At 36.2% G+C, this 14,471-nt stretch overlaps 2 protein-coding genes across 3 annotated transcripts; one reads left to right on the forward strand and one right to left on the reverse strand.

Annotated features, from left to right (window-relative positions):
* Positions 1–389: 389 nt before the first annotated feature.
* Positions 390–6,980, reverse strand: mon1a (MON1 secretory trafficking family member A). Of its 2 annotated transcripts, none has more exons than XM_084100076.1 (6): positions 6,885–6,980; positions 5,978–6,191; positions 4,257–4,658; positions 2,742–3,507; positions 2,415–2,562; positions 390–1,925 (listed from the first exon to the last, which is right to left on the reverse strand). In XM_084100076.1, exons 2-6 carry the CDS (start codon positions 6,120–6,122, stop codon positions 1,785–1,787), a joined length of 1,602 nt encoding a protein of 533 aa, XP_083956202.1. In that variant the 5' UTR covers positions 6,123–6,191; positions 6,885–6,980; the 3' UTR covers positions 390–1,784. The 2 variants fall into 2 exon arrangements, with proteins under 2 accessions (XP_083956202.1, XP_083956201.1); XM_084100075.1 differs by having other exon boundaries at positions 5,978–6,233.
* Positions 6,981–7,194: 214 nt separating this feature from the next.
* traip (TRAF-interacting protein) lies at positions 7,195–12,695 on the forward strand. The gene is made up of 16 exons (XM_084101455.1): positions 7,195–7,351; positions 7,474–7,578; positions 7,969–8,026; positions 8,119–8,205; positions 8,289–8,328; positions 8,418–8,545; positions 8,639–8,733; positions 9,875–9,988; positions 10,168–10,255; positions 10,398–10,487; positions 10,711–10,799; positions 10,912–11,067; positions 11,151–11,190; positions 11,285–11,392; positions 11,811–11,861; positions 11,972–12,695. The coding sequence occupies exons 2-16, from the start codon at positions 7,481–7,483 to the stop codon at positions 12,086–12,088; spliced, it is 1,359 nt and encodes a 452-aa protein (XP_083957581.1). The 5' UTR covers positions 7,195–7,351; positions 7,474–7,480; the 3' UTR covers positions 12,089–12,695.
* The last annotated feature ends 1,776 nt before the right edge of the window (positions 12,696–14,471 follow it).

Genomic DNA, 14,471 nt, shown 5'->3' on the forward strand with positions numbered 1-14,471 from the left:
ATCAAAAGTGATAGTAAAGATTTTTTTAATGTTACAAATGATTTCTATTTCAAATAAATGCTGTTCTTTTGAACTTTTTATTCATCATCATCTAAAAATGTCAACATTGATAATAATAAGAAATTTTTCTTATTACCAAATACGCAAGCATAATTAGAATAATTTCATGGTTCATGTGACTGGAGTAATGCTGAAAATTCAGCTTTACATCACAGAAATAAATTCGATTTTAAAATATATTAAAATAGTAATTATATTTCACAAAATAATTGTTACTGTATTTTTGATTAAATAAATCCAGCTTTGGTGAGAAAGACTTCTTTCAAAAAACTTTTTAAAAAATCTTACCGACCCCAAACTTTTGAACAGTAGTGTACAAGACACAAATACGCTTTTATAGCTTTTAATGACACAAATATTAAATCAACATGTTATTCTTTGATTATTTGTATTGATTACTATTAATTTGTTAATTATTGCTATTTTATATTCATAAATAAAAACTATAAGGAGAATAAATGTCTGGATCCGACATGACTAAAGCTGTCATTCCTATATCCTGACCTAAAACACAACAGCATCATGTAATTTTTCATTTGATAAATAAAAGAGAGAGCCAAGCAATAAAGTAAACATACGGCAAAATGTATATGTCTTCTGTAAATGCATTTAATTTCTTAAGATTGTTTTCAACTTGGTGCATGTGTCAAAATTGCTTTAGACGGAAAGTATAAGCATGAGTGCCACCGCCACCACCACAAATATTTTTGAAATACCAGATGTACAAATTACTTTTCTCTGGCATATATTAACATATACATCATTTATCTCATGATTTCCCATAGGACTAGAATAACCAGACCACACATGGATAACTTGAGTGCATTAGAATCCCTAATGACACACAGTGTCACTTACACTATTAATTCAAATTAAAGCATTAGTAACAAATTAAAAATGAAGTGCACCTATGAAACAAAAGAAAATCATAATATAAAAAGTTACTATCTCTGATTCAATTGGTCCTTAGATATAGTTTTGGAGAGGCGCTCAGTAGCAACACATTGTCAGTCACTGAAACATTTGAACCAGAGAGATGAAGATCTTTATACAGACCAATTCACAAGTGGATTCCTCTTTAAATCGAGCCATTCAGGTTTTTGCAATGTTTGCACTTTGCACCTAGTCAGTCATGTCTTTTAAATAAAATGCTAGTCAGTTTGGTTAGCTATACTTTTTTAGTCCCTCTACATCACACATATTTGAATGTCACCCAAGCGTATGAGAAATATGAAGGCCGCAGCTCAATAATCTATTAATGCAATCAGTAATACTTGTTAACTTGGCTCATATAAAACTACAGATGTTAGGTTGAAACAGTGACAGGTCTATTATATATCTGTATATATATATATAAAAAGCGAAGGCCTAGATGTTCAGTTTCTAGCAGCGTACAGACAGTGTAAGCATTTATTAGATTGTTTAGTTCTACTGCCTTCAATGTTTTGCTGCTGGGCCACATTTAAAAGCAATTATTTGTTAATACAGCATTACTTTCACAACACTTTTCCCAGCTTTTTTTACTCAGTTTCAAACTTTCCTGATTCCACCGACTGCAGTTCACCAGTGTGAGTAGCCCTCAAAATAGCAATCAAGCCCTTAATATCTGACAGCATCCCTTTGCATATTCATGCATTCACGTCGGCTCACAGGTGCTGCTCTTCCAGCAGTCTGAAGTCAGACGTTCACTAGTGTTACAGGTGTTGAGAGCTACCTGAACTGGCTCAGTATGTTAAGGGACTGAGTATGAACAGACGATCCTCCTCCTTCCTGATCCACTTCAGGAGTTTGTTGACAGCAGATACAGCAAGGCTCTTTGTTCCCAAAGGACTGAAGCAGAGGTAGAGCTCGAAGCCACTTGTTACCTATAGAGGTTTGACAATGTAAGAAAGGTAGAAAGCAGCAAAAAGGGTTTCAATGCACTGAAAGGATCAGTTCACCCAAACATGAAAATTCTGTCATTAATTACTCGCCCTCATGTCGTTCCAAACCCGTAAGACTTTCGTTCATCTTCTGAACACAAATGAAGATCTGTTAAATCCGAGAGCTTTCAGTTCCGCATTGACAGCTACGCAACTACCACTCTGATGCTTCAAAAATGTATAAAGAAATCGTAAAACTAATCAAAATGAATTGAGCGATTTAGCCCAAATTTTCTGAAGAGACGCGATCGCTTTATTTGATGAACAGATTGAATTTAGGCTCGGAACAACTTGAGGGTGAGTAAATGACGACAGAAATTCAATTTCATTTTTGGGTGAACTATGCCTTTAACTGGATACCTCCTCAAGAATGCAAAAACATAACAAAATCTCTGAAAGGTATCCATCTAATGCACTTTACAGCAGACTCACCAAGGCATAAAGGTTTTCAGTGTCTGCACAGCGATAAATGTAGCGTAGGAGGCGTGTGGGGTTATGCAGGCAGCTGTGCAGTTGCTGGTACAATCCCATCAGCCTTTCTTTCTCCTCTTCTCCCTGGTATGGTGCTGGAAGGTCAGGGCTGACAGGAAAACAGATCAAAGATAAAAGGCAGGTGAAAGCAATGAATATCAAGCTCCAATGCCTGTCCATTTGTCCTTCCATCCATCTATCTATCTATCTATTTATCTATCCATCCATCCATCCATCCATCCAGCCATCATTTGTCTTTTCTTTTCATGATCATCACTAAACTCTTACCTTGTATAGAGCCCAGAGCTTTTAGATTTGTACACAAAGTGTCGCAGCTCAGGTATGCCGACCTGTGAGACAGGATAACTTGGCATGTTCAGCGCTTCCTGTAAGGATTGATATGCATTGCGTCTGCGCAAACGCTCCAGAAACCGCTTCTTGCAGTCGGAGAGGTTAAAGAAATCCTCTCGATCGGTGGATACCAGGATCAGACACAGGTCAGAGGCTGGTTCCAGGTAAGAAATATGTGCATGGAAAAATCCAGCCGGGTTAAATTTGGGCAGACATATGGGCGTCCACCCCTCGCCTGCACGGAAGGAGGACGAAGAGCCGACCAAGTTGAAGAGCAAGTGCAGGTCCATGTGGTGCAGGAACTGGTCCTTTTTGCGCACCAGTGTCACAAGCCTGTTTCCTGCTAGTAGGATGGAGAATACCAGGTTCTTGGATTTAGCAGCCTGCAAGCTGGAGGAGACCATGTCCCGGGCCGAGCTGGCCAAAGGCAGGCACATCACGGCGCTCAGCAGCAGGCCCGGGTCTTGGTCCAGGAGCCGCAGCAGGTTGTCGGTGAGGTGCTCTGAGCCGGCCAGCAGGCGCCGCAGGTCGTAGCTCTGCCGGTGCTGGAAAACGTGGTTCAGCTGCGTGAGGGTGAGCAGGCTAACAATCTGGTAGTAGATGTAATGAAGCTCTCGCGTCAACTCCCGGTCGGAGCAGCTTGTACGAAAGACGCCCACCAGGATGAGAGGGCTCTTCCGCAGGAATACCACCCTGTAGCCATCTGAAAGAGATGTTTACGCAAAAATGTCTAAGCTATATTGATTGTAGGGCAAAAACTACTGTGCATTTGCATTTTGATGATTTAGTTAAAATCATTAACTAAGTTTATGATTTATTAACTAGTTTTTTTCGTTATAAAATAATTGTAATAAATATGATTAATACATAATAAATAAATATAAACTGATGTTCCTGATAAAAATTGTCAAAAATATCTATACACAACCATTCTCAAGTTCTGGAAAGATTTTTTTTCATCAAGGCTGCATTTATTTGATTTTTTTTTAATCAAAAATACAGTAAATACTGTATAATTTTAATTAGAAAAAACTGTTTTCTATTTTAAATATATTTCAAAATATAATTTATTCCTGTGATGGAAAAGATAAAAAAGCTGTCATAAAAGCTGGAAAAAATTTCAGCATCATTACTCCAGTCTTCAGTGTCACATGATCCTTCAGAAATCATTCTAATATGCTAATCTGATGCTCAAGAAACATTTTTTTTTTTTATTAACAATCTATATATGGAAACCGTGTTACGTATTTTTCAGGATTCTAACAGAAAGTTCAAAAGAACAGATTATATTTCAAATCGGTTTTAACAACACAATATACTGTAGGCATCATTACTGAATAAATGTATAAATCTTTTTTAATAAATCTTACCGAACCAAAACTTTTGAATAGTAGTGCACATACATCAATATCAGCTATTTTCCTTTTTGTTTCCTTTCTGGATATTTCCTACCTGCATGAATGGAGCGGATGATATTCTTCTTATCTTCTACAATTGACATGAGTAACATCATGACTCCCATGATGCTGGAGAGCGCCTCCTCTGTGCCGTAGCGTGTGTAGATGGGTTTCCCAGCCTCACTCAAGACAAACACATGCTTCCTGTGACTCCGCCACGTTTCGCTTGTCACATCCTCCTCTTTTGCCTTTTTCCTGCTCTGCACCTCCTCTTTGCCCACCTCCTCCTGTTCAGCCTCTAAGCTTTCCTCCTGTGCCTCCTCCTCACCTCCTTCCAGAGCCGCTTCTTGAGCGTCGCCCACCTCTGCAGATTTATCATCAGTGTTAGACTCACCATCAGCAGTCAGGTCCTCAAAAGACTGGGCGTGAACAAACATGGCGCCCTCCTGTCCGGCACCTGTCAAGAAGTGACACATTGCTTAGAAAAGTACTAGCACACCTCTGTTCAACAAGCTATATGATTTGAGGTATCATTAATGTAAATCACAGTGTTGACAATGGATAATAAAAAATCAAGAAAAATAAGTATTTTTCTGTGCATTTTGAGTAAAATAACATGGAAATTAAGAGTTAATTTACGATTAATGTTCAGAAACTTTCTGTACTTCTCATTTTGTTGTCATAAAATTGTATCATATAACATTCAGACTAAGGTTTGGGGTCAGTAAGATTTTTTCAGCAAGGATGCATTGAATTGATCAAAAGTGACAGTAAATTTTTTTTCAATTTATATTTTTCCTTGTCCCTTTTTTTCTTCTTTTTTTTAGCTATTGGATGGGGGGGGGTCATGTAAGGGATTAATAATGGACAATATCTTACTGTCTACTGTTTATGATGTCTTATTCTGTACTGTCACTGAAAACCAATAAAAAGATTTGGAGTAAAAGTGACAGTAAAGACATGTACAATATTACAAAAGATTTCTATTTCAAATAAATGCTGTTCTCTTTAAAACAGCACAACTGTTTTAAACATTGATAACAGTATGTTACTTGAACTCCAAATCAGCATATTAGTTTGATTTATGAAAGATCATGTGACACTGAAGATTGGAGAAATAATGCAGAAAATTCAGCTTTGCATCACAGGAATAATCTCTACATTTTCATTGTGCCCCTAAAGTTCTATGTACTCCTACATTTTTTAAATTAAGAACAAGTGTTTCTTGAGAAAAAAGCAAGCATCAAGCCCTTCCTTGCTGGTTGCTGGTTAAGAGTGAGACTGGACACAGTCAATGAGATTGAGGTGCTTCTGTACATGCATCAACTAAATGTATTAAAAACTTTTAACTCATTTAGGATCAAGAATTCCCACAAAGCCAAGTAGCCACTGTTATTTAACACAGGCACTCTTTTACTTTCCAGTTTGAGGAAACAGCCGGAAGACTTCTTTGAAGATTTCAAAGCATTATGAAACTGTTGTGATAAACTTCAACTTCTGTAAAGAATCATTTACATGACTAAACTAGTTCTAAGATTCTAGTCATCTATCACATATATACAGACGACATCTGGGTTAGATCACTCACTAGGGAAAACAATGGGATATTATGAGGATATGCATGACTAAGAAAAAAGGTGTGGTTTGTTTATAAAGGACCAACGTGTAGGCTTAAGAACCATATAGGTCTCATTAACTACTTTGTTACAGCATCATAAAAACTTTGGAGACAAGAAATCTTTCTAAGATGAACAAAGTGTGAACTGTGAAACTAACCTGGCTCGGTCCCCTCCACCAGGCCGGGGGTCGGACTGTCCGACCGGTCCTGCCGGAATCGATCTGATGGCGCCAAGTTACCATTTTTAACCTCCCAGGATACACCCTTATTGTGGACGTCTGCCGCCATCCTGGTATCAGGCATAGGAGAAGACGCGGTGTCCTGTAGTGCCAGTCAGTGCCAGGAGCGATTCACTGCAGGATCCCTACAGCTCTTAAGGGCCAACAGTACAATTGAAAGAGTTTCCATCAGTGTCTGGAAGTGAAATTACAGATAGACACATTAAAAGAGGAACTAGAAATTAGTAAATTCCTCAATTTAAAAAAAGTTAACTTCTGACATTGGGTCATAGTGACCGACAACAGTGGAAAAATGGCATCTTTTTCATTTTTTGGGTGAAAGTTATATGTGTTTGAGAACTCTGAACAACTGTTAGGAAAATCTATGCTTATCTGTAACGTTAATATTAATAATAATGTGTTATTAGTAATTATGAAATAAATATTAGCATATATTTACATCACAGGAATTCAGACTGTTTATACTTCTAATATCAATAATAATAATTAGCCTATTGTTGTTATTATAATAATTCATAATAATACATTTTTAATTAAAATCCAATGTAACGTATTAAAAAGCTCCTCGGTTTAAAGCTGTAAAACATAGTGTATGTTAATGCCAGCCATGAGATATTCATGCACCTGATTTGTGATTTTTCTCATTTGTGCATAAATCCACTAGCACAGGCTAACGCACTAACGTTAGCCACTGAGCTAAACCTCTAAAAACTGTTGAATTTCACAAAAAGACATTTTCTTCTGCGCCAACTTCAATTTAATTAAGTCTAACAGATGTTGTCCACACAGTTTGGACTCCTAATAACACAATTTATCGCAACTGTACCTTAAACGGTCTTTATCCAAATCAGTGTAAGTTGACCTGCCGTTGGGTCAAAAATCAACTCCGACTGTCACAGAAGAGGCAACACAAGAAAAGAGATGAACTATGGGAAATGTAGTTGTTAATTCGGGAACTTGTAGTTTTGTTTAAGTATTGTTACTTTGCTCAATACAATGTACACGCTTTTTATGTCAAATTTAATTTTACACGCAAACCATATAAATCTCGCTTGGCTTTTTCTATAACGGTTTGATATTAACGGATTTCTGTAAATTTTTCAGGCAGTTCGGAGTCGTGTGTTGATGACGCGATCAAAGAGGAGGAGTCATTACGTTTGAACTAAGCGCGCTGCTTTGCTGTAGTCGGGAGCTCAAAACTTAACCAAAAACAAACCATTTAATCATGGTTATGGCGTTTAATTGAGCAAATTCGTGTGAATAAGACCCTTCAACCGTCTCAGCGTCATCTGGGTGAGTAAATACAGCACATGAAGGAATAAACCAGTAGCACAAGGTATTACACAACACATCAGTAAATAACAAAACATTCCATCAACATGGAGTTTTTAAGCTTTTTGTGTCTAATATTTTAGATCAACGATGCCCATTCGCGCATACTGCACCATCTGCTCGGATTTCTTTGATAATTCCAAAGATGTGGCTGCAATTCACTGTGGTCACACTTTTCACTATGTCTGGTAAGTGTCTCCTTTTTCATTCTACTGCATGTTTGGTTTTATTGGTGAGACTTGTATATATTTATTAATAATATCAACAATTATTATAACATTACGTATTGCTTAACACAAGATCCTCATTGCCATGGAAAAGTCATGTAAATTTCTATAGTGAATTTAAATATTTTTGTCCTAGTTATTCTGAACAGTATTTAATTGGCTGAAATTGCTCTTTATGCAGTCTCTATAAAACTATAATACAAATAAAAAAGCTTATGAAAATTCATCAGTCAATGTTATTGAGTATTAATGCATGTACATTTAAATAGTTAGAAATGTCAATGTTTGAATAATTAAACAGTGAATAATGACATTAAAATACTTTCCATGTTTATTTTCCTTTCAACAAAGTCTTCTCCAGTGGTTTCAGTCGGCCCCAAGCAAAACCTGTCCACAATGCAGGAAACAGGTAAACCTTTGGCTTGATCTGCGAACTGACTAATTCTGTACAATTAAATTAATTTCTGGACTGAAATGAAACCCTCACTCTTTCTGTTTAAGGTCAGCACGCGACACATTATCAACAAGCTGTTCTTTGACATAGCCCCAGAGGATGATGGGACGCCAGTGGACCCCGAAAGTTTACAGGTGATAAAGCATGCTGTTGAATTTATTCAGAGTTTAACAACGTATATTGACAAAATTGTCTTGTTTTATTGTTCCGATTTCAGAATGAGCTTGATCGCATGAAAGCAGTGTTGTCTGTAAAAGGTAAGATGGAAATCATTTCCTTAAGTTATTGATTGGTACATCCATCCATCCATTCATATTTGTATGTTTGCATGTGTTGTACATTCCAGAGAAAGAATGGAGGGACAAGCAGAAGTCAGTGGACACTCTAAAAGACACAATTGAGAAGCAGAAGAAGGACCTGGATAGAGTCCGGAAGGAAATCGGAGACAAAGAGATGCTGTGTTCTGTCCTCCGGGTACGTTTGTTTCAGTGGAAAACTTGTCTATTAGTTTGGCATGCTTTCTGCACTAATTTAATGCTGGTCTTTTTGTTGTATATGAATTCTCAGAAACAGATGAATTTCTTGGAGAGTCAGAAAAATGATGGACAGGCAGCCAAGGAGGAAGCCAAGCGACTCAGAGTTAAAATGAAAACCTATGAGAGGTACAAGTTATGTGTCTCAAAGGACACAACATTTCGTTTTTTAATGCAGGGGTCTGCGGAAAAGTCTAGAGAAAAACTGTTAAAAAAAAAAAAAGTAAATTAATAAATTAGATTAAAATAAATGAATAAACATGTGATTAAAATAAAAAATAGGTAGTTATTATTCTAATAAATAGATTAAATTAGATTAAAATTAATAAACAATGATTGATTAATATAAATAATACAATTAATATTAAATAAACAAATAAATAAATAATACATTTAACATCACTATAGTGAGAAGTAAATGTATATAATAATGTATCTTAATGGAAATAATATAAATAATATATAATATTTTTCAGTTTATAAATTGGGTATTTATTAAAGATAGATGCCTTTTAAATTTTAGCATTGGGTCTGTGGCATCTAAAATTTAAAAAAACTCTAGTTTAACGTGTGTGAGAGAGTTATAGAGAAATAGACAACGAGTGAATGATTGTGTTTTTTCCAGCATCAATAATTCAGTGTATTTTTATGAACACCTCAATAGTGATTTGCACTCAAAAATCAAAGTTAGACACAAACCTTTCCATTGTGACAAACTAAAGAAGGACGACGCACTTTGAAGCAAAATGATGACATTTATGATTTCAAGTCATCATACGTACAGACTGGACTGATGATTAGTAGGTTATTAGTCTACTATTAAAGCATGAATGTGATGTAAACAATACATCTATATAATATTTACATGTGCAGTTCATAGGGGGCATAATGTATAAACATGAACATTTTACATAGATAAAATTTAAGCCTATAACATTTTTATCTCGCAATTCTGACTTTTTCTTGCAATTGCGAGTTTATATCACCCAATTTGGAGTTTATATGACAATTTTAAGAAATAAAAGTCCAATTTGCGGGATATAAACTAAATTCTGAGAGGGGGAAAATCTGAATATTGAAGTTATATCTCACAAATATGATTTTCCTTCTCAGAATTGTGAGATATAAACTCGGTAGGATCTGACCACAACACGTTTGCAAACTCCCAAATGGTCTATTGTGGTTTTGATGCAAGTTATATGGATAATAAATATTTACTGAGCTTTATTCTTATTTTATGTGCTCTCTTGCATATGTTTCTGTCCTTTAGTTTAGATGTGGTCCTACAGGGTCAAAGGTCAGAGGTGGAGGCTATGATCACTGATATGGGTGTTGGTCAGTCTGCAGTTGAACAGCTCTCCATATACTGCATCTCACTTAAAAAGTAAGTTTTACTTCCAGCAAATCCACACATTCTCATATTTAGTGCAGTTGTGTAGTTTTAAATCTAGAACTTCAGTAGTTTTACTTCCCAAACCATCAATACTTCCTCAAAACACCAGTTGTGCTTCTTCAACTATACATTTACTAGGACTTGCTCAGACTTATTGTATTTGTCCTTAGGGAGTATGAAAACCTGAAAGAAAGCAAGAAATCAACAAATGAAATGTGTGAGAAGCTAAAAAGGGAACTGCTCTCTTCTAACAGCAAGGTTACTTTCTTTTCTGTGAAACTATACATTAAAAAATATGATTTTAAAGTGTATAATTGCTTATTGATTGTTTTATACTTTTCTTTAGCATCTATTTATTTATATGACCACATTCTAATTTATATATATGTTTTCACTGCAGTTGCAGAAAGCCACTAAAGAGACAAACAGGATAAAGGAGGACATGAAGGCACTTCAGAATGACCTGTCCAACGCAGACAAAGAGATCACTGTTAGAAAATCACAATTTTATTATATAAAATATATACAAACACCCTTTATAGCTTATATTGATTGTTTTTCCAGTTTGGTGTGTTTTAAGGTTAAAAGTTACATAATTCATATGCAAATGAAATTCAAGGGAAAGATGAACTGAGAAATCTTACGGTTCTGGAAAAATGCATTTATAATAAGTATGGAAATACTTTGACAAGATGCACACTCATGTTTTTCAGAGCCTGAAGAAGAAGGTGGAAATTCTTCAGCGGACGTTAAGCACTCCAACTCGCACTAATGAGGCCATCAGCAGACTGGTGTTTGAAAGGTCCGAAATGACTTTTATTTATTATGAACTAAATCCTCTCTTTGGTAGATCATATACTTTGAAATTGATTTGATAGATCTGCTGAAAGAGATGTTTATTCCTGCATTTCCAGCCCTGCTCCTCTGGAGCTGAAGCCTCCTGGTCATGGTCCGATGACAGACTCTCAGGAAATTGACCTGAACCTGACCTTTGACATTAACACACCTGAACAGGTGGAGAAGAAACCCGTTCAGGTCCCGTCTAAGAAGATTCGTCTGGACCCTTCGGCGTGAGTTTTCATTCTGCGTTGTACTGTTTAGCTACTGTTCATCAGATTTTTAGTGATATCCTTTTGTTTTCATTTTTCCACAGACCCTTATCCAACAACATGGAAAATGCACACGGACGTAGTGTATGTGTTCAAGCGGGCTGTCTTGGTGTTGAAGAATGTGACATTGGATTAGATGGAGGGTGTAATATTTGCATGTGTGTGTTTTTGCTCCTAGAATGGTCGTGTTAAAGAAGATGACGTCATGGGGCCCATGTTAAGGAACTCGCTGCTCTTCAGAAAGAACGCGTTTGGGAGCATGCTGGACCCGAGCAAATTTGGCACTGTGAGAGACAGATATGTTTTTGTAACTTATTTTCCAAACCATTTATGTAGTTTTTATGCTCACCATGAATACATTTCATACAGTAAGAACAGTAACATTGTGAAATATTATTAAAATTGTAAATAATTAGTTTCTATTTTAATATATCTAAAAAAAATTATTCCTGTGATGCAAAGCTGAATGTTCAGCATCATTACTCCAGTCTTCAGTGTCACATGATCCTTCAGAAATCATTCTAATATGATGATTTGCTGCTCAAGTAACATTTCTTATTATTATCAATGTTGAAATCAGTTTTGCTGCTTAATATTTGGTTGGAAACCATGAATTGTTTTTTATAAATCTCCAACCTTTAAATGTTGTTTTGTTTTGTTGTTTTTGTGCAGTTTGCCTTCATGTATCTTGCTTTTTATTCCAGGTAAGATCCGGCTATGATGGATTTGGAGGAAGAGCCAAATTTATCCAACCTGTATCCTTATCCCATGAAAATAGTTATATTGCTACTAATAATGCTAGTAATAATGATTTGAGTTATTGCTTTTGTTCATAAGATTTCCTTAATTATAGTATGTGCACCAGTCTCCTCTATCTGAGATTCGACCCCTCGCCATGAAGTCCAAGAGGAAGAAGGTTTCCAGGCCCGTTACAAGCAAGCCCACCTCCAGCCTGACCACTCTGCATGGTTTCTTGGAATAAAACATCTAACATTTGATGTCTGCCAAGAAAATGCAATATGGGAAGCAACTATTTACAGCAGATTCAATAAGAGAAGTGGCTCTATTGGGCCATCGCTAAGAACGGTTTTACTGTGCATCTGACCAGTTTCAGGGGGATTTTCATCTGCAGTGATCTGGTGATAAACAGAGAACACTTGATGCCACTTGCTTTCGGACATTTTTAGCAGAGACTGAAAATGAAGAAGTCCAGTGCTAAACCGTGTTTGTGGAAACCTCAATGGCCACTCTTAGCTCTTCTGTATGTTTGTCTGTGTTTGTTTTTAAGCTCTTCCTTGTACAGATTGAATCGTCCCACTGGGTAGTGGGCACCTCATATTACGCTGGAATGAACTCGTCATGAGATAGAAAAGTTTTATTTATTACTTTGACTTTTCTCACCATCAAAATTTAACAGGGCTGCATTTCTGTCGTTCAGTGTCTTTAGATCAGAATTTGTGTCCATTTTCTCTATTTGTTTTTTCCTTTGATCTATAGAAGTTTCTGTCTTTATGTTCTTTGAGATTTTCCTCTTGTCTCTGTATAGATAAGTATAATTTGAAACAATAAACTATAGTTTTTTAAAATAATTTTTACATCTCCATTGTAATCCCTATCAGGATTCTTGAAATTCTTAAAAAGTGCCTTGTAATATATCCAAACACCAAAATATTGTATAAACCAGACAAAAACCTGCTGAAAATGTAACAATGCCCTAGTGGAGTGTAAGTCTTCACATGTGCAGGCAGCAGGTGGCGCTAAAGGGTTGTGTATTTGAGGGCTTATTTTCTTTTTCTTTTAATAATCAAGCAATTGAAAAACACTGGACCTGGGACAAGCATATCATGATTTCCACAAATATACTGTTTTCAACATTAATAAGAAATGTTTCTTAAGCACAAAATCAGCATATTAGAAAGCTGAAAAAGTAGCTTTGGATAAATTATATTTTAAAATATATTAAAATGGAAAACACTTGTGAGATATAAACTCGAAATTGCATGAAAAAAGTCAGAATTGGGAGATATAATCTCAAAATTACCTTGTTAACAATTTTGTCCCGTAGCTTCCATAGACTTCTACAGCAGAACTGTCATTTTCTGCCACCAGATAGGCTCCGCCCACAAAATACATCATGCAAACATCCAAATGATCTATTGATGAGAAAAGAAAATTGCATATTTGACATGATTTTTAGCTGTTCTCAATACTACGAACAACTATATCCAATGTGTCTACTTCCAGTTGGCACATCTTTCCAGGAAAGAACTATTTCATTAATTATTTCAATCCTATTTCAAAAAGACTAGAATTCCTTGAGCAGCTTAACACTGAAGTGCAGACACCACAAAACCCATCTATCTGTAATCTCAGACAGCCAATATAAAGCCAGAACCTATAGATCACCGTAAAGGTCTTGTGACGTCCTGTGGAGAATCATTTTAATCTTATCATCAGTTCTGACACTTCAACATCATTACACGCCTGTAAGCCTCTTGTGCATCAGGTCCTCTCAGTTCCAATTTTGTCCCATATTTTTCCTTTATGAGGTGTGTGGACGACCTGCTGAATGCTGTTCATACTCTGGAAGGTTTCCATCAGGCTGAGGAGCCAGGGATTTATTCAGCGAACACAAAGGGAATCTGGTTTTGATGGGATGATTACTGATCTTGAAAGCCTCTCATGGAGCAGGTAATTGTGTCGTAGAGGTTATTATCTCTCCACAGCCTCCCGGTGCTTCCCGAGTACCCATAATTCTCTCTGAGGTACACCAATGGAGCACTGAGTGATGTTTTCATGCAATTTTCACCTATGTCTTAGTGTCTATGTCTTTGTTCTTATTGGGAAGATTGTTTTTCCTATTGAGAGGTATGAGCAATCTTACTTGTCTCGCTCAAATAGCCGTGCGGTCTACTAATAGGCTTTTGGAATAAGATGGTCAGGGTCGTTTCTAGGCACAGGCCACCTGAAGAGCCCCAACGCCACAGTTAGCATGTTAACATATTGACACTGCATTTTAGCAACAAAATAAATTGTGTTAATTACATTTAAGTGGCTGAATATGAAGGAATTTTTCAAATGTTATCAGAAAGACGGTGATCAGAAATACAAATATTTAGTGTGTATTGAAATTAAATAGTTATTTAAATAGAAATTAATAGTGGCATCAGCTAAATTAACGAGTGACGATTTCCACAACTAAAGCTTCAATGTCATATTGGAGAGAAAAAAAAAAACATTCCAGAAAACACAAAAAAGCATTCTGTTCCTATCTGGAAATCTAAAGGTCAATATAACAGATCTCGGTATCATAGGAAATATATCTTGTCTAAGGCACCAAAATACTTCTGGACACGGTTTTGGAC

The sequence above is a fragment of the Abramis brama genome, assembly GCF_963993115.1.
Source record: "Abramis brama genome assembly, chromosome: 23".
In the NCBI taxonomy this organism is placed as follows: Eukaryota; Metazoa; Chordata; class Actinopteri; order Cypriniformes; family Leuciscidae; genus Abramis; species Abramis brama.